The sequence below is a fragment of the Marmota monax genome, unplaced genomic scaffold (genome assembly GCF_021218885.2).
Source record: "Marmota monax isolate L192 unplaced genomic scaffold, Marmota_monax_Labrador192_F-V1.1 WCK01_AAM20220418_F8-fsc00042, whole genome shotgun sequence".
NCBI lineage: Eukaryota > Metazoa > Chordata > Mammalia > Rodentia > Sciuridae > Marmota > Marmota monax.
This window is the reverse complement of record NW_026693008.1, coordinates 10,201,972-10,222,866: the sequence shown is the minus strand read 5'-3', so window position 1 is coordinate 10,222,866 and position 20,895 is coordinate 10,201,972. Positions and strand designations below refer to the sequence as shown.

Genomic DNA, 20,895 nt, shown 5'->3' with positions numbered 1-20,895 from the left:
AGTTTAAAGCAAGGGGGTCATATAGATTTGGGAACTCCACTTGCCAATTATTCCTTTCATTCCATTTGAAGGGACATTGAAGTTTCAGGAAAATAAGTCACCAAGTATACCATGTACTTAGCAACCTGAGCAAACAGACGTACAGGAGGTTCTACTTTTCAGGGAGAACATGAGGGAAAATGCTCTCTGGTTTTTGCAGAAAAGTTGAGTCTTCAAGTTACAGCTGAGATTGGCTGCTGGTCAGGAGCTCCACAAGGTTATTCTCTTCTCTGGCAGCTCCACTTTCCAAGCTGAGGACAGTGGTGGAGGCTACCTGACACCCCGTTTTTCCCTATGAACTAGGGACCTAGCAATCAGCCTTTCCATTCTCTATCAGAAATCACGCACATCCCATAGCAGGCACAAGCCCAGAGTGGAAATTGTACCCAACCTCATAAGGGCTCGGCCACCCACAAAGCTGGTCTTCACTGCCAGAAGAGCGCGTCTGGAGGTTCTTACCTAAGAGCAGAGCATCTGGGGGAAAAACAGCAAGGGTGCCCGCATCCCAAACCACCCAGCCCTTCCCATCTTTTGTGAGTCCTGAAGATGAATCCAGTCATGTGCCAGTGGGATGGGCCAAGCCAGCAGCACATACTGTAGAGAAAACTCAGAGGCTTGAGGGTTATAAAAAAAAATAATAATAATAGGTTTCAGTCCCAGCCCCACCATGGAGCAAGCTGTCCCACCTCCCTAAGACTCAAGACCCATCTGGGAGGCAGCTAACACAGGTCTTCTCCCAGGGAGGGAGCCAGATCAAATTCTGTACATCAGCTACTTCCATTCAAAGAATGCTTTGCTCATTGGAAAAACTCAAAAAAAAAAAAAAAAAAAAAAAAAAGTCCAGCTCCAACCCACTCTCTTACCTGAGAAGGTTATGACCATGCACACACTTGGTAGATTGTGGGAAGCCCCCAGGTAAGTCAATCTGACAATCTGTAGAAACAAATGGCTCTTGGGGCACTTTTCTGACTACTGGCCTAAGTGGAATCACCAAAGCTTGGGCAGATTTACTTTCATTACTGAAACTTTACTAATGTCCAGTGCTAATTACAATAGCATTACGTACAAGCAATTTTTAAAAGCTATACAGCCACTATAGCAAAAACCCACTCCCATGATTTCAAAGTGTTGCTTAGTTTATACATTGAGGGGTGGCCAGTTTCACTCACTCCATCTCTTTCAGGAGATCAGCACAGGGCTGCAGACGCTCAAGGCCAAAACACAACAACAGAGCTGCCAAGAAAGCTCTAGAGAGAAGGGCAGAACCAGTGGGAAGAGCCAAGGAACACAGGATGCCCTTCGGTGGCTCCTGTGGGTGGTGACAGATGGCCGTCCCCACATATGGCTTCACCTCACTGCCCCTTGAACTGAGGGAAGATGGCCATGCCTCAAACTCCTGATGGTCTCCAGCATCACTCCCCATAAAGTTCCTGGGGAACTTGAGTTCTCCAAAGCCTTACAGAGCCCATTCTCACAGGAGAAAATGCCTGGCATGCTGGCCACGAGGACACTTGGATTAAGGAATGTCTGCAGTGGCTTCTGCAAAAATCTGTGCGGCAGAGTCTATGGCCAGAAGTGCTGGACTCTCCTGTGGCTTATGGGCCTCTCTCTGGGCTGTGGAGCAGACAAAGGACACTTCCTCAGCCTGACCCACTGCCCACGTGGCAGGAGGAGCAACGCAGGAGGGTAAGTAATCCAATTCCTGGTGGCAAGGGACAGTTTTCTCTGGGTATCTCCCCCTTCCCTCAGGTAGGAGAGTGCTGACCTCACAGTGCAGAGAACACACCCTGATAGAGGCTGTGACTGCTGCAGCCATTCCAATCTAAGGTCCTTGGTTCTCTTCCAGGCACCAGGTAGTGATCACCTTGCTACAACGCCAACCCCTAGCCCTCACTCACTCATCTACCCACTTGTTCACTCATTGAGCCAACAGATATGCAGGCCCCGCAGTTGCTCAGCAAAGATGACCTGAAGACCTTGTATTTATACTGCAGCTAATAATGACCATGACTCACTGACCGCGGAGCCTTTGATGTGCCAGGTACTGTGCTAAGGGCTTTGCATATTTTATTTCATTCAATCTTCACCACAGCCTGAAAGACAGACAATTTTGGCCTCCTTTCCCATTTCAATGTGCAAATTCAGAAGTGTCACTTTTAGAAGTGACCCAACTAGGAAATGGCAAATCAGAGTCTCAAATCCACGTCAATCTAACTTCAAGACTGTCTTCTCAGCTGTTAACCCAGGCTTTAATTATTTCTGATGTAATTTCCCAGAAGTTATCTCCCTTAATCCTTCCAAACACTCCTGAGAAAGAGAAACTCGAGTATTCTTCTTCTTTTTTTTTTTTCCAAACAGGAACTGAGGTGGGAAAAGATAACACAAAAAATGAGAGAGTGCAACTCCATGGCCAGGTATGCAGATTCAAGATGAATCTCAGTCACCTTAGGGAGGCTGCTTCACTTCTGCAAGCCTCAGCTTCTAAATCTGTAAAGTGGGATGAATGACACTCTCGGCCTCATTAGGTTGTTGAGAGAATTTAGTGAGATAACAGATGAAAAGGGCTTATCACAGGACCTGGAATAGAGAGACTGCACAGTGAATGCTATCTGCTTTTACTATTAGCTGCAACCATTTACCCAAGGCTACTTAGGAAATGCAGATGGAAAAGATAAGCAGACAGAGCTGCTAAGCCAGTGGCCTTTCCTTCACTGACAACATTGAATCTCCAAGGACGGGCATCTCTGGAAATACCCCAAGCTCTCCATCTATTACCACATAGAATTCCACAGACTGAACGGGGCTGAATGGATGAGCTACAAAGAAGGAAAAAACAGAGCACCAAACTGAAGGCAGCCTAACCCACAGGGGGCTTAGCCAGGGCCCGGTGGACCCCACACTTGGTTTAATGCTCCACTGTCATCATCTTGAGATGCTAAATAATTTTTTAACATGGAATTCTGCACTTTGCAATGGGCCGTGCGAATTATACAGCTGGTCCTGATCTCAGCAGGTTCTCACATTCCAGCTGCATATGAAATCCCTCACACTGGACAAATCTAAGCCTGGGGGACTGGGTCACTGGGTTCTGTCACAGCACCCTGGCTCACTCTCTCAGAACAACCAAGAGGACAAGAACAGGCTTCTCCAACAACAGGCAGCATCTGGCACATTCTGTTATGAGCAGCCTCCACTTTTATTGGCACAGGCGCACGCACTCGAAAAAAAACTTAATAAGGATAATGGTAATGGCATGTTCAACCCCCAGAATCGATGGGAAGTTGCTTGCCCTAAAATGGATAACCAGAGGTCCTTTGGGTGAACCCACAGCATTACAGCCCTGCCCAACTTGCCTGTTCAGATTGCTTACATGGATAACAGCTCTTTTAACCTTGGGAGGGTACTGTTTTCCAATAACGGGTGCCAAGATAAATACTCTGAAGTGCACAGAGTGAAGCAACCACCATCTATTCCTTGTCAAGAGATAATGCTCTCTTTCCCAATACAGCCTTCGAATGCACACTAACCGTTTGGCTTGTGGGTTGTTTATTTTCATAATCTTGATTTGGGGTAACTGAGGAGCGATGAAACACATACATTTCATACTCCTTATAAATGTAGCACTTTATTTGAACTTGTTCAAAGCAGATGAAAATTGAAATGCTTACCACTTGGTAGAAATATATCAGACCCTTTACAGAGTTTCGTTGTAAAAAAAAATAACTTGATTCTAGAAAGCAGCTGGGCTGGCTAGGTACACAGACACCCCCTACAACATGTTAGCCTCACAGATGCCCAACATACCCAGGGTTGGGACACAGGTTGGATTCCTCTGGAGAGGGTCCTGGCAGTGCCTCATATTCAGGAGCAACTGCCTTAAGGGAATCTGCCCATCACTAAGTATTCAGGGAAATCCCACCCTCCTCTTCCTCACCATTTTATCTTCCTGTCTTGAAGGACAGGCTAAGTCTTGTTTAATGGACTGAGAAGGACAGCCGAAGATCACCAAAGCCTGACATTAGGAACTCTTCCTCTCACTGAATGATACTCAAAAGCTTCCCTTCAGCCACTCGAGGTGAAACACAGGCCATTATGTCTCTTTGTGTAAAAATGACATTAAAATGGGGGGTCTCATCTGCTAATTTATAGACTGGCATTTTATAACATCTATTTAATTTCTTTCTCAGTCTCGGCCACTGCAAAACCCCTAAGTCAAACCACCATGGCTTGGGGAACTCACGACCTGCTAACATTTTCCATCTAGAAGACACTGGAGGGCTCAGCTCCGAGGCTCTTTCAACCAGCACTGTGACTATGAAAGGTATGAGGGGGGGATCCAGATCTAAATGCTGCTCACTGCTTGATAGACAATTGATAGACAATGTGTGTTTGGATAAAGTAAAAGTCTATTTGTTGGCTTCTATGATAGCAAATCTGGATTAATGACAACCCTGAAACAAAGGATCCTGCTTATGTGAGAAGGTGCACTTCTCAAAGGTAAGTCCAGCACACCAAGTCATTCATTGATCATCCTAAATGGGAACACTAAACACAGACTGAGGATCAATCAAAACCTGAAAAAGGCTTAAAATCCCAACCTAGCCCTCCTGTGAGTATGTACTTCAAATTGCAAGGAAACGAAACACCTGAAAGAGCTGCAGGTATTGGGGGTAATCACTTCACAGTTATTTCACTTCTGTTCATTCTAATACATAGCTATGTCTTCATCAAAAACTGGAAGTTCTAATTGTGCTTGCCCATGCCTGACAGTTCTCATAATTGTTAGGTGGTTTGGTATTCACATGTTTGCCTAAAATCAAACTGGTATTAGAACAAACTAATTAATTAATTAATTAAAACAGCATTCAAACACCATATAAAAACATCAAATCTAAATAACCACATTGGAATAAATATCTGAAGTCTGCCTCCAACAAGAAAATCATGCCTTTATTTTCATTTCCCTTTATTGTGACTAGCATCTGTAAAATCACCTGAGCAAGATGAAGTAGAATGTATCTGATGGGAAAGGAATTTTAAGAAAGATTAAAAAAAAGAAAGAAAGAAAGAAAAAGAATGAATGAAAGAGGTTTATGAAAAAACTTACCAAGTGACCAACCATGTGTGAGTTTGCAAGTGTAATTGGATATTTGCCTAAAATGCACATCCTAGTGATTGGGCTACTAAAACCAATCAACTGTCCAGAAAGATTGAAAACTGTCATTTCAGAAATTTCAAGGCTTTAAAAAATAATCTGCACGGGAAAAGTCGAGTCACTTGAAGTGGTGCTGTGAATTAAGCCACCGGCAGCATAGGCCAAATGCATTTCTCTTTTGGGATGGGAGCTAACTGTGTTTATTCAACAACACAAATGTTCCACAAAATAGAGCCTCCTTCATAATCTGTAATGTCAGGCTTCCTACAGGCAGCTACAGCACCGCTACTCAGGTCCTAGTGCGTGAATTATTCCTTTTTAATTATTTAAAAGTCCATCGATTTCCACATTGATGAAAAGTCATAATTATAAAAATGGCTTAAGGAATCAACCTTTTACTTTGCTGACTCTGTCCTGTGGAAAGAGACATCAAGTTTATGTATTAAAGCCAATCTCTCAATAAATAGTTGATAACACAAAATCTTGGTTATGCATTCCAAGAAGAGTGTGCCTGGTAAGTGCTGCAGGAGGCATCCAAGGCAAATGTCAATTCTGCTCTGACTTTAATGGCAGAGACGCATATTACCTATATTTCTGTCGTGTATTTATCATCACGATTCTGGAAAATGTAATGGGAACTCTTGGTCCCCATGAACTTTCACTCCTGCAAATGTAAGCCTCAACAGAATGAAAAACTCAGTTCCTACCAAAATCCCCCTAAGGAGGATGAAATGAGAATCATGCAGGCTAGATGTCTTTTAGTATGAATGCTAAAGGTGCAGAGCCTATAAGTTTAACAACCCAGGTTCACAGACCTACTGGAATGTTTCTCACTGAATCCCAAAATAGTGAGGTGATGAAACCAGGCCTCCCCCAAAGAACCCAACAAACAGCATTCATTGGGGGAAATGGGGAGAGAAGGAATGGGGTTGCCTAATGCTGGAGTGAATGTGTGAAAAAAAGAAAGTTAATTACAAGTTGAAGTGAATGGAAACCCCTGCAGGATCTGCCAGCCAGGCACAGAGCAGCACACCAGTACTTTTTACCCTTCCTGGGCTTACTGTGCTCTAACAATCTCGAAACCTCTTGAGATTCACACCAACATTCGAGTCCCACTATCTTCTACTGTGTTCAGAAAATATACAACTTTGCACAAATATGCCTTGCTGCATTTTATAAAACCAAAAATACTCCCTTCATATAGTATTAATTGGTTGCTATTTCTGTGCTCAACTAAGACAAAAAAAATATATGAGAAAGTCTGGCATTGAAACCCTAATATATTGTTGTAATATAAAGTAAAAAAAAAACCCACAGTATCAAACAGAAACAAAGGAGAAAATAATTCTCCTTTCTAATGTGATAATGAAGTATATTGCTAAATGTTTGTGTTTACTCTGATGAAATTAGCAATAATGCTACCATCTTAAATTATAGTACCTGATGAAAACATGTTACCCATGGCAGTTTTCCAAGTCTTCAAACACCTTAAAATAGATGGCCAATTCTTATTTAACTTCTATTTACAATAGTTACTTTGTAAAGTTTAGGCCATACTGCAAAAATTACTAAACTCCCATTTTAAAATTGAATATACTCCCCTGAATCACAACATGAAGTGTCGATTAAAGAAATTACATAAAATACGTAAAATTACAATACATAAAATTACATAGCGGGTGTACATTACAACTTTCTTAACTGAAAATCAAGTTTAAATGTCCATTCCTTAAAAGTGCAATTACAGTCTATTATGGAACATGTTATTGCCACCTTTGAGTTCCCTTAATACAATGTTGCATTTTCTAATCCAGTTTGCTAACTTATTTTGAAAGCCTCTTAATTGGTAAGGATTCAGTGAAGTGATGGATAGATGCATAGAGCTTTGGTTTAGAGGAGTAATTCCTTGCATGAGTGGCCAAAAAACTTGGGGAAAAAAAAAAAAGCAAGAGAGGCAACTATTTTCTTGCTTTTTCAAATGATGTTAGACCTCCCACACTCCAAGCATCTCAGATCTTTTCCCTTTCATACCCTGAACTCTCTATACCAACGTTCTTTGCTAATTTTAAGAACACAATCATATTTGGGAAGTGATAGACTGAGATGGCCAAAAGATACCTGCAAAAATGTTTCCCAACTTGTCTAGCATATCTTTCCTAACACTCATGAAAGTCCTTGCAAAGCAATCTGAAGCCATGGGCATTTCAGGACCCCCCAGGGCAGATGATTGCCAATCAAGTGCTAAAGCAGATACCCATTCTGGAACCTCATGCTGAACAACACCTCACCTGCCCCTCGCATCAGATCACAAAATACCAAGCAGCAGCAAGAAATGACAACAAAGCCATAAACAGCTGGAAATAATTTCACAATTGTCAAGCTGCAAACATGACAAAAGCAAAGCAAGGCTAGTGAATTCAATATCAGAAAGGATGCTGATGAGAAGGTAAGAGAAGCATTTTAGCTGTTTCCAATCTGCTATTATAGAATAACCAATAATAGGGTTGATGGGGTTTTGTGCAATCTGTGTGTGCCTGTGTTTTTTTTAACTTCAGAAAGGAAAAAAATCATATTTCATAGGCTACCACCAAATGTGAGATAGAAAATATGGGGGGGGGGAGGAGGCTCTGAAGGGATTCTTTCAGAGTTGCTACAACTAAAACATGCAGGTGAAAAAATATTTCTTTAAAGTTATACAAAATGTTCTGTTCTTTAAAAGCATAAGGAAAACACACAGGCAATGTCGCAGTTCAGAGCTCTTCACATACAACATCCGACAAGTAGATAAAAAGCCAAAGCAGAGTACAGACTGGGTCTGGTCCAAAGGACAATAATATAAGGGGAAAAGGAAATTCCTGAAAGGAAGACCACAGGTATATAAAATATCACCTTCTGTAAAGGCATATCATAGAATCAAGTTTATATCAGCTGACTATTGAACTTCCCAAATTACAGAGGTGAGCAAACAATTTTTTCCAACGGTTTCAAGGAATATGGGCTACTGGAAATGTTTAAGTCCACATACCTTGTCATCTCACTGTGGGGTGATGCTTTATTATGATATTTGGATTTCATGGGAGAAACTGTTTCATATAATGTCCCCAAAAATGCTACTCTCTGAAATGGAATGCCATAAATAAAATACGTACTTGGTTACCAGGCAGCATGCACAACACATATGGTACGTTGGCCCAAAAAACACATTTAAAAATGCTTAAAAGTTAACTTAACAATTTAAGCTGTTTGTACCCATTTTCAGAGAACTATCCCCCTCTAGGCCAATTTTATTTTCTATTTGCCAGGAGAATATGTGGATTAATCCTTGTTGATTTGCTAACTTGAAATTCTCTTAAAGCTCTCTATTCTGTCTTCCCTGGCCCATTCTTTTTCTGTATTTCTTGGAGGGGAGAACGAAGGACCATGTATCTCACAATGTAATTTTAAGCATAATGCTGCCTGCTTGAATTAAAATTGATGCAGCTTCTGATAAAAGCCTAATAATCAATTCTCCGTTCTCATTACTCTCCAGAATTATATGGACACAGACCAATTTCTTAAGTTTGTGGACCACTCTCATAGGTTATTACTCGGCAGTGCAGCTGAGTGGAAAGATAACCACATTCATTCTCCTTATCTGTAATGATGTAATGCATCCCAGCCCTGGGTCTAGATGATTGGGGAATAATGGGATTGTACAACTGCAGGGATGACAAACAATAGTGCAGCATCTTTCTCTGATACACTGAACCCCACTGAGCCTCCAATGCAAGGTGAAAGACATCATAAAACGCACTGGTTCTGCCTCTTGGATGAAGTTAGCATTTTTTTGGCCCGAGGAGCATCTGCTCTCACACTGAAACAGCAATACCGACACTGAGAGGAAAGCCATGCAAAAACACTCAATTTCCAAGCCCCAGCCAGGACAGTGCAAGTGAGTATCCTGCTTTTCTTTGTGTTTAGAATCAAGTGTCATCTAAAAATAACCGGTTGGTAGGGAGAAGTCACTGCACAGTACAATGCCAAGAAACCGGGATCAGAGACTCCTCTGATAACTGATGCAGCTCGGGGCTCACGTTTGTTTGGAAAACTAAATCTGCCTCCATTTTCTGTGCTGGAAAAAAAAAAATCATCGCTTCCTGCCACCACGGAAACCTTACCTTTTGCAGAAGCTGGGAACCGGAGTACTTAGCAGCGATGGATTTTATCTCTCCACCAAAAGCGGAGGCCCACAGCTTCACCCTACAGGGAGAAAGGGCACAGGATGAAATGTAACACTCGTGCCACAGTCGACACGCACGCACACACGGGGCTATGGCTGAAAGAACCCGAGCAATGTAACATTAAAGAAAAGGGGAGAAAAGCTAGAAAAAGCGCCCTGGCAGAAACTACCGGTGCCAAACTGCAGAGCACAGCGCGGGAGGGGATACTAGGGGGGTCACATAGTTCAGAATGCGCAAAGTCTCCCGGGCTCTCCAAAAAGCCCAGTGGGTTTTATTTGAACAATTACCTGAAGACTTGATCACCCAAAATGGGCATCGCTGGACATACATACTAGTCCGAAAAAAAATCCACCACCCATCCCCCTTCCCACAAAATAAGTGAGATGACAAGGTAGCAAAGAAGGAGGTAATTAAATGGCCCATGGAAGTTGGAGTCGGTAAACAGGCTCCAAACTTGGTGCTGTCACTTGAGGTGAGCCTCTCCAGGTCTCACTCGCCAACCCGAAGGAAGGGCTGAGAGGATCCCACCCCAGCTTCGCCGCCTCACGCTGATCCTGAAAGGCAGGTGCGAGAGGCGAGGCCGGCAAGGCCGGCGCCCCCGGCAGGTCCTGTCCAGCCGCACCTGCAGGTGCCCAAACTTGGGCACAGTGGGTTGCGGGCGGCGGGGTCCCCTCCCCGGGCGGCGCAGCACCCGGCACTTACACGGAGAGCGGGATCTGCTGCTCCGAGCGCACCACATCCCCCAGCGCGGCGTAGAGAAGCGCGGCGGCCAGGAGCGCCGAGGCCCCCCGGGACGCTCGGCGCTGTGAGCCCGGCCCGGCCATGCTGGGCTCTCTCCGACGCGCCGGCGGCGGCGACTAGAGTGGCCTCGGGGAGCTGCGCCGGGCGGGCGGTGGGCGAGCGCGCTAGGCTGCCTGCTCTGCTCTGCGCCGCCCCGCCTGCCTCTCGCGCGCCAGGCTCACTTGGGGAGCAGAAAAAGGAGCGGGGTTGGGGGGAGGGCGGAGAGGCGGAGGGAGGGAGAGAGGTAGGGAGGCGGGCGCGGGAGGAGGCAGGGAGACGCGCCTCTCGCAGCGGCTGCCGCCCGGCCCCGCCTCCGCGGCCCCGGGGAGTCCGGCGGGCAGCGGCGGGAGGGCGTGAGGCGCCTCGCGGGCGGGGACTCGCAAACTCCAGTGTCCTTGGCCGCGGCCGATCGCGCCCTGCCCCGCCCGGCCCACTGCGGCCGCGAGTTCTTTACAACTCTGCAGCCCGCCGCCGCGGGCGCGACTCTCGGACTGCCCCGGGGCTGGCCTCAGGCCCTGGCGACCCGAGCAGGGGTGGGAGTGGGGGCGCAGAAGGGAGGCCCAGGGCCCGGCGCCCCACACTTTGCCAGTGACTGCTCGGACTGTGCGCCGCGTGCTCCGACCGCCTCCGGGCCAGGCCAGGTTAGGGCCGGCGGGGTCGAAGTACGAGGAGCCTAGAGGTGACGCGACCCCCACCCAGGTCGCTCAATTTTCCGGGTAAAGAAGCAGAAGTGTGAGAAAGGGGCCGCCTCGAGGCGGCGGAGGGGGTCGCACGCGGGGCGGAGCAGGGTGGGGATGGGACTGGGGGCTCTGTCTAGGGCACCGCTGCGTGGCCGCCCACAGCTGCTCCTGGGCCGCGGCGCCCGACTGGAGAAGGAGCGGAGGGAGGCGCTGCGGCCGTGGCGCGGGCGCACGAGCGCAGGGCTCTGGCGTTGGCCCGCAGCGCAGCCGCCCCTGGCGCTCCCTACCGTGGGCCCGGGGGTTTCGGAGCTGCCCTCGCACCCGCCGGCTGAGGCCGGGGGTCAGCGCCGTTGTGGCAAGTGCCCGCAGCCGGATGTCAGGGCTGAGAGGAAGCAAATGCGGCGCCGAGTCCATCCTGACCCGCGGACACCCTTGATTCCGGGGGGAAAAAGATTCCCCACCGGCTTCTCACGCCAGCCCCAGCCCTCTGGACAGGAGCCGCGGAGCGCCGGCTGAGGTGCAGTGTGGCCGCCCGCAGAAGAAGGGGGCGAGGCAAAAGGAAGTCGGGGGAAACCCCTGGGCGCTCCGAACCAGGTTTCCCGGCGGCTCTTCCCATCACCTCCCCCACCCCGGGACCCATCTCTCGGAGCCCCTTGTCCCCATTCGAGGTCTGGGATGTGACTAGGAACTTTGTGGAGCCCTCGCGCGGGCTGGCGGTAAAGACCGACCCGATTGAGGCTGAGTCATCCTCTCCCGACCGAGCGCAACTCGGGTGACCCTGGCAAGCCGCGCGCTCCTGACGTTGCCGAGTCTTCCAGCGCTCCAGCTGCCTAGGTTCTCCTTATTTGCCTGCTTTTCTGCAGCAGGGCCCTTTCGTTCCACCCTGTCACCTGCCCTTGGCCTCTGCACCCTCAGGTTGCAGGGAAGTAAGGGTGGGCTCCAGCCTCCTCCGAGTGGTGTTGGGCTACGATCCAGGCCGGCTTGCCTGCCCAGCAGTCCCTGAAAAAAGTTAACCCAGCGGATATTAGGATTGATATCAGAGTTGGCTGCAAGGGGCAAAGGACCACCGAGGGCCATAGGAGCTTTTTCCAAGTGTCAGCAGACCCTGGGCTCTGGTGGGCTTTGGCAAGTCGCGCTCGCACCTAGAGGAGCAGCGCAGGGAACAGGCTGCACGGGGGGAAACGCCAGGTGCGCTCCGCCCACGGCAATGTCTACAATCTCTTCGGATGACTAACCGGTTATAATGAATTCTCCGCTTCTGTGCACACCTCCCGCCTCGGAAAACGTGCCAGTCCTTCCCAAGCCGAGCCAAGCACGGCCTGACCCCAGGGCAAGCGGTCCGGAAGGCTTTAACACTCAAATTGGGGGCTGCAAGAAAATGAATTTTCCTGTCAGAATGCAAGAACCTTCTTTCTAAATGAATGTGTGAGTGAATGAACGGGTACTCGTGCTAGCCCTTATTTGTAAGACTTCATCCGTTTCTCTGTGGTGTCTACATAAACAGCCCTTCATGCACTCACCCGTTGTTCATCCGCTCAATAATGACCTAGCATCTTTTACATGACAGGCACGGTTGGACATGCTGGGAAACTAGAGGTGAACAAATCAGGCGATGTGGTGGTTGCAAACTAGGAGGGCAACGGGCTGTACCCCAAAAGGCATAATGATGACTGCATAATAATACACTTTGACCAGCCACCAGCAATAGTGTACATGAAGAAAAAGTGCCAGTGACACTCTTACTATTGTTATACCTATTAACTGATGAAAAAAAATGTAGGCACAGAGAAATGATACAGCTTAGTCATGCTTAAACAACCACCTGACTGCTGGAGTACACCGAAGGCCAGTGGACACCAAGGTCATGACATTTGATAATGAAGTCATTATGCTCTGCCAGCCTGAACAGGGGAACTCTGAAGTTGTTTCAGAGCAACTAAAGTGTAAGAGAAAGGAGCCTGGGCACAGGAGTTGCAGCTCCAGGAGTCTAGTATTTTGAGCATTTATAACGGTTACACACAGTCCATCTTAGGCAGAACATGATTTGCATAACATTTAATATGGATCGCACAAAATGTCTCCTACTATATCAAATTTTTTAAAATTTATCTGATATCTAAAATTTTCAGAACTCGAAGTGTTGCGGAGATTTGGGGTCCTACCACTTGTATATAATCTGTCATTTCTTTCAGAATCACAAAAATCAGTGTAGAAAGGGATCTCTAAGCTACCTGGTCCTAGACTCTTATTTAACAGAGGACAGTGAAGCTGGAATTTAGTCGCTAGTCCAAAAACACACAGCTGCTTAAAGAAGGTGACCACCTGATTTCAGGTCAGGGGGTTCATATAGCCACAGCCAAGAGCACCCTCCAGTATACCAAATGCAGCATCATGCATCAGATCCTATTTGCCATCTTCACCCAGAAGCATATATTCCCACACCCAGCTCTCAGTAGAACCTGAATCCAGCCAAATGAAACTTTGGCTGACCAGTACACCCTATTCCCAATCCAGCCAATGATGATACACTGGCTGGTGGGGTTTGAACAGAAATGAAAGATGAAACAGGTGAATGTTTTAAAAATGTTCACCTGGTCCCAAGGTATGAAACGGATTCCCCAGGAAGAGCCCCTTCCACCCCCAGCAATTCTCAGGGAAGAAGAGCACTGCCCCTGCCCCAGGGGCATATTGAGCAGTTGGGGCTTCCGTTTGCCATAACAACTAGGGATTGTACTGGCATTTAGTGGTTAGGGGCAGGACGGTCAAAAGAAGGAAGAATTGTCATGTGCCCCACAAGACTTATAAATGTCCCATTGCACATTCAGGTAGGAGAAAAACACATTTGCAACTATCTGAATCCAGAACTTAAATCCATTTTATATATAAATACAAAGAAGTTTTTGCATGGTTTAAATAAACACTGAATTTTCCAGGAATTAAAACACTATGTAAATAAAGAAGTTTTTGTTGTTGTTGTTGTTGTTGTTGTTTTCTCAGATCCTTACCAAGAGGTTTTGTTTGTTTGGTTGGTTGGTTGGTTGGGTGGTGAGGGGTTTTTAGTTTGTTTGTTTGTTTGTTTGTTTTTTAATTGTTTTTGTTTTTTCCATTTGAGAAAGTCACCTCCCCCAACAGTACAAGGTTATACAGCTCCAGAGTCACCATTTGGGGTTTTTCTCTGTGGTTTGCTCTTCACACTCTGCAAATAAGACTTTGTTATATCTTGCACAAACATTTTTACATAGTCAAATACCAAGTATTTTATTATAAATTACTCTTATTTTATTTATCTTTGATATTGCCAGATAAGGCATCATATTGATCTTGTTTAAAAATTCTGATTTAGAGTAGGGTATATTGTGATTTCCTTGTCAGGATACTTAAATGGGTATAGAGACAAAATGAACCAGTAAACATCTACTGCTCTAGATTAGAAAGGGACACCAGTTTAAAGCCTGTGATGCAAACTGTTTCACCCTGAACTACCAAAATGGCAATCACTTGAACCTTTAACACAGCAATTCCTTTTCTGGGAATTTACCTTCCAATTTACTAAATGATGCAGATATGCAATTATTCATGGTCACATTATCACCAAAAGAAGCAACCCACCTGGCTATCAGAGTATGATTGGTTTAAGAAAATAGTATAGCCATACAAAGGATACTATGCAGCTATTTTTTTTTTAAGAGGGTGCTTTTCACATGGGTGTGAAAAGATCTCTAGAACATATTAAGTTACTTTAAAGCAAGGTATATAGTCATGTGTATGGTATGCTACCTTTGTTAGAAATGGGAAAAACAAGAATATACATTTGTATTTGCTTGTAGAAATAATGAAAGATACATAAGATACAACTATTGGTTATTAGCTGTTCAGAGATTAACGGGAAAAGAGAAGTGAAAGTGACATTTCACAATATATGTATCATGTCTGCATCGTTTTAGTTTGGGGCCAAATGAACATATTACTTATTAAAAACAACAAGAATCGAGGTTCACGTAGTTTCTATAGCAGCTCAGATAGTGGGGCCTAGGCTGATGCCGAGGATGCAGATGTTAGAGTGAAATGTAAGAAAAACTAAAATCTTTGATGGTCCTCCCAAAGTGGCTTTTAAACCGCCCCCCCCCCTAAAGTTCTGATCCAGGAAGCCCACACTGGGGCCTGAGGTGGAGGGGGAAATGTATTTCTAACAAGCTCCTCAGAGGATTCTGATGCCAGTTGCCATGTAACCCTTTTTGTGAGCACTAGGCTTCTCGTACATGAAGGGTAGTGTTTTAGTCAGCGTTTGTGCTGCTGTGACTGAAAGACCTGACCAGCACAATTGTAGAGGAGGTAAAGTTTATTTGGGAGCTCATGGTTTCAGAGTTCTCAGTCTATAGACAGCAGGCTTCATTCCTCCGGCTTTGAGGTAAGGCAGAACATCAGGGTGGAAGAGCTGCAAAGGGAAGCAGCTCACAGGATGATCAGAAAGCAGAGAGAAACTCCACTTGCCAGATACAAAGGCACATCCAAAGGCATGCCCCTAATGACCCACCTCCTCCAGGCACACTTTACCCACCTTCAGTTACCATTCTGGTATTAATACCTAGTATCCCTCTAGGGTATTAATTCATTGATTGGGTTAAGACTCTCAGAACCCAGTCATTTCTCCTCTGAACCTTCTTGCATTGTCTCACACGTGAGCTTTTGGGGGACACCTCTCATCCAAACCATAACAGGTAGGTAGTGCTGAGCTTGATGGCATTATGGACTTCAGGTTCAAACAAACCTAGGTTCAAGCTGTGGCTTGCTCCTTTACTCGCTGTGAGACTTTGGGCAAGTCATCTGACCTCTCTGAACTGCTCTTTTCTTGACCCCCAAAGATGGATAATGACAGAGATAACTTTGCAAGGACTCAGGGAGGATGAAATGGGATAATAAACCTAAATATTCAAATAATGTTACTACTTTCATCCTGAAAACCCAGCAAGTCCTTCCACACCTGGGTACTTCTCTGGTTCTCACTTTACCTCACCTACCAAAGCCACTGGACCCTGGACTGAAGCCCAGCTTCTTGCTTCACCATCACCACACACATGAACACATACACACACCTTTGCACATTTAGAATCTTTCCTTCCATCCCCATCTCCCCTGCCTAGATCAGACATATGTTTCATCCCTAAACTCATATGACTCACTACTTCTAGGTCATCCCTTCACCTTTGCCACTTTAAACACGTCTTTTCTCCCCATAGTAGCCAGAGCCATCTCCTTAAAAACAAAAATCAGACCATAAGCATTCCCCTGTTCCATATCCTTCACTGGCTTCTATGTTAAAATAAAATGCACTTCTCACCAAGGCATTCGGGTTCCTGGCTCCCACTCCAGTCTCCCTCTCTATCCTTCTCCCAGATCACTGTGCTTTAGCCAATCTCCTTGGAGTTCCCACAAAAAAGCCAAGCTTGTTCCCACCTTGGGCCTTTGCATGCACTGTGCCTGCTTCCTGGCAGATCACTCTTCCTCCAGATTGCCCCACAGCTATTTTTCACTGATGTCCAGTCTCTTCTCAAAAGTTCCCACTGTGGCTGGTTGAGTTGGTGCACCCTTGTAATCCCAGCAGCTTGGGTGGCTGAGGCAGGAGGATGGCAATTTCAAAGCCAGCCTCAGCAACTTTGCAAGACCCTGAGAAACTCAGTGAGACCCTCCCTGTCTAAATAAAATATAAAATAGGGCTGGGAATGTCAAGTGCCCCTGAGTTCAACCTCTGATACAAAAAAAAAAAAAAAAAAATTCTACTTACCACACAGCAGGGGCGCTGCTAGCACATGTGCAGATAGGTGCCAAGGTGACTGCTATGGTGGCAGAAGAGGGTTCTGCAGTGAGGAGCAGTGTGGCCACATTTGAAATGCAGTTCTAGGAAAATATGGACCTGAGGACAGCATCAGGTTTACTGTGTCAAAGCTCCCTGCACGGAATAGGTATTAAGGCAACTTCAATTGGATTCAGCCAAACATGATGATCCTTTCAAATTTGCTGGGTCTTCCCTGAATTGAAAGAAGAGAGCCCTCAAATCAACAACACAGGAAAAGGCCATGAATAGACACGCAGGTACTTTGTACCAGAAGTGACCCCTCTATTTAGGAACCGTCCCAACTCTGAAAAAGCTGACCAGGTGCAGAGGCACATACCCACCCCAGAAGAAGGACTTGGAAGCATAAGCTGGCCCTGGAGCAGCTCACCCAAGCCCATGGATGTTGACCAGAGGTTAGAGCCAGCTGGTCTGCCTCCCAATGCAGGGCAGGACTGAGTTTGCCAGGCCATGTGCTCCTCCAATCTTCCCCTGCCCCAGCACCAGATCAGCACACTGACCTTTATTTCAATAAAGTGATTCTGTATGTGAGTCCACATATGTGACTGTGTGTGAGTACCTGTAAGTGCACGTGACTATGGGGGAGTATATCTGTATGTATGTCTATGTTCAAGTGTGTAATTGTGTATAAGTGCATGTGTGTTTGATAACTGGATGTTGTGATGTTTCCTGTCTGCACAAAGCAGTCTGTCCCAGGGCCTAGAGTTCAACTGAGGAGAATTCATGAACCTAACTTCAGCTTGCCACCTCCTTCTCTGAACAGTGACCACACCCTCACATAGCCATGCTCACCTACACAAGGAGGAAACTGCTCTGCACCCATCCTCCCTGCTCAAGAGAAGAAAGCTCCTGGGAAATGAGAAGCCCTTAAATGAACAGTAGCAGCGTATGCTGATGTCACTATTCTGGTTTTGTTTCACATTCAACACATCAAGCCAAATGGAGAAAGAGAAGGACATGTTAACACACCGTGCACCTTCTAATTGTCTGACTCCCAAGTTGCCTATTTTCTCAGAGAGCAGACTGCCTTCTGGGGGTGAGTGACTAAAGGGAACATCTTTCTGGGATGACATCTATTCCTTTGGAAATATTTTAAGAAATGTCAAGTTTCCCAAATGTCCATCAAATGGGAACTGGTTAAACAAATCCCACTTTATCATATAATGGAATTTTCATATAGCCGTTCAAAAGAAAAAGCAACTTCTATGTATTGACATGCCCATATGGCAAACTGTCTGTAAGTGAAAGTGTTAAAAAGAAAAACCATGGGTTGTAAAACAGTATGTGTAATGTAAACCCACTTGGGGTTATATTAAAATCATGGGTATGTGTATAGGCTAAGTATAGGTATAAATATCTACTGAATATCTTCTGAATTGATAAAATGCAGCAAACTGGAAAGTCACATGCTAAAATGTTTGAGAAATCAAAATGAAACTTTCACTTTTTACTTTCAACACCCTGGGATTGTTTAAATCTTTACAAAAAGCATGTAGAATAGAAGATGGCATATCTGGGGGTGTTAATAAACAAAGCATTCAAAGAGATGTCCCAAAGGGATGATTTGTATGTAATTGCCTCTTTCTAAAACCATGGTATGGGCTGGACTCTGTGGTGCACATCTATAATCCCAGCAGCTCGTGAGGCTGAAGCAGAAGGATGGTGAGTCAAAAGCCAGCCTCAGCAACTTAGCAAGGCCCTAAGAAACTCAGTGAGACCCTGTCTCTAAATAAAATACAAAAAGGCTGGGAATGTGGTTCAGTGACTAAGTGCCCCCAGGTTCAATTCCCAGTATCAAAAAAGAAAGAAAGAAAGAAAGAAAACCAAACAAACCAAAAAAACATGGTATGGTAGGAAAGGAAACCCATCAGTGGTCATAAGTGAGCAGGAGAAGAGGAGGTTGCTCCTTGGGGCTGGAATGAAGTCCTGTTAGGAGGAAGCAGTATGTGACATCAGTTCAGAAGCATGACCATGTTAGCTTGCTTAGATGGGGCACTGTGGCCTGAGAGCCCCCCCCCCCCCGCTCCGGGGTCCCTATGAAGGGTGCATTTGTGGAATTCCCCCTCATTGTGTGGTTTTCACTACTATATTTTAAATACTGAATTTCAATACTACAAGTATCTATTACACAGTAAAATCTTTTTAATGGCTGTGTTTGGTGGGGTAGCATAGGGTATCTTAACTCCAGGAATATTAATATTCAAAAAAGTACATTATTTTTCTGCTATATTATTTTTGTATAAAGATAAATACATTTAAAATGTATGAAATGGTTGTTATATAAATTATTTATATATATATATATATATATATATATATATATATATATATATATATATATATATATTGTATATTTCCTCTGGAGTCAATTTTTGAATCATTCACTCTCAACTTCATTCTCAGCTTACTTCAGGTCACTTTCCCCAATGCCACTCAGCAACCCTTCACACATTCAGTAGGCTACATTTGGAAAAACTGAGATTGAAAATGATCTATTTAAACACATGCACATTCCAAAAGCAAAATAAGTTTAGATGATACTACTCACTGTTTCTTTTTTTGTTCTCCTTCTTTTTTTTTTGATGTGTATACGTATGTTGCATTTTTTTAATGTATTTATATTGTGTGTGTGTGCATGTGTGTGTGCATGTGTGTGTGTGTGTGTGTTTTACTGGGAATTGAATCCAGGAGTGCTTTACCACTGCACTACATCCCTAGTCCTTTCTTTTTTGGGGGCAGGGTACCAGGGATTGAACTCAGGGGCACTTGACCACTGAGCCACATACCCAACCCTATTTTGTAGTTTATTTAGGATCTCACTGAGTTGCTTAATGCCTCACTTTTGCTGGCTTTGAACTCTCAATCCTCCTGTCTCAGCCTCCAGAACCACTGGGATTACAGGCTTGTACCACTACTTTTATTTTTATTTTTATTTTTATTATTTTATTTTTGATTTTGCTAATTTGCCCAGGCTGGACTGGAACTTGTGATGTTCTTCCTACCCCAGCCTTCCAAGTCTAGGGGATTATAGGTCTGTGCCAAGCCTCTGTTTTTAAATGCTCCTCATTAATAGTTCTCTGTCTCTCTTTTGCATAGAATAAATTGACAGGAAAAAACATATACAATTTTCTGTGGTGAAAAAAGGAATGTAAACCCTTGGTTAATTTAGAGAACACAGGGGTTCCCCCATTGTGTGACCATTTCATATTGTAATGATTTTGCATCTTTTTAATAATTTTGCATATATATATATCATGAATACTTATATGCATATATAAACATACATATATATGTATATTTCCTGTTACATGAGTTGGTGAGGAGAGGAGCCTCATGGCCAAATTATTCAAATATTCTAAGTGGCCAAAATAAACAGTGGCCATTTTTCTACATTCTAGAGTACTAACAAGCATATATTTAAGAGATATGTTTGATCATAAGAATATGGAGCCTAATCCAGACTCACCTGGACAATTAAAATTAATTTGACAAACTTGTTCTTTTTTACATGAATTAAAACAGCAATATAAGTTAATAAAAATTATGCAAACCCTTTGCAAATGTTAATTTTAAAACTTTATCTCAGGGAAATAATCATGAGTCTAAAATGCCTCACTATAAGTACATTTATCATAATATTATCTATAATAGAATAATAAAACAATTGCCTACCTGAAAAATGGGTTATTGGTTAAGTGAATTTTGATTGATTCAGGTAATATTATGCTATTAAAAAGTATACTGATGCTACCTTAACTACAAAAAAAAACACAATTACAAAAAAAAAACTCATTAATATATAATACAGATTTGTATAACAATCCAATGCTTTAAAATAGTTATTACCAATGAATACACAGAAACCACAAAATCACTCAAACATCTCAATTATTGCAGCACTTTCTGTGTCATGCAACCATTTCTTTTGTAGAAGTAATATGTGAACATAATTGTTAAAAGAGTTCATTCAGCACAGAAAAATAAAAGAAGAGATGAGATGTCTCCTTTTTCCCCAAAAAGAAATGACTGTTAACAATTTCTGGTTTTAGTGTATTGTGTGTGTGTGTGTGTGTGTGTGTTGTGGTGAGCCGCTTCTGCCGTTTCTGCAGACTATGGTCGCCATTACAAGATGGCGCTGGCTCCGCTGTGGTCTGTGACAAACAACTCCTT

The 20,895-nt window shown here is 44.5% G+C and overlaps 1 protein-coding gene across 2 annotated transcripts in view; it reads right to left on the bottom strand.

Moving 5' to 3' along the window:
- Positions 1–10,362, bottom strand: part of Cacna2d3 (calcium voltage-gated channel auxiliary subunit alpha2delta 3) — an 877,637-nt gene extending 867,275 nt beyond the window's left edge. For both annotated transcript variants that reach the window (XM_058582154.1, XM_046452970.2), the window contains exons 1-2: positions 10,117–10,362; positions 9,352–9,433 (exon numbers count right to left, since the gene is read on the bottom strand). In XM_058582154.1, the coding sequence (XP_058438137.1) occupies positions 9,352–9,433; positions 10,117–10,238 (204 nt within the window). In that variant the 5' untranslated portion in view covers positions 10,239–10,362. The remainder of the gene's footprint in view (positions 1–9,351; positions 9,434–10,116) is intronic.
- Positions 10,363–20,895: the final 10,533 nt, after the last annotated feature.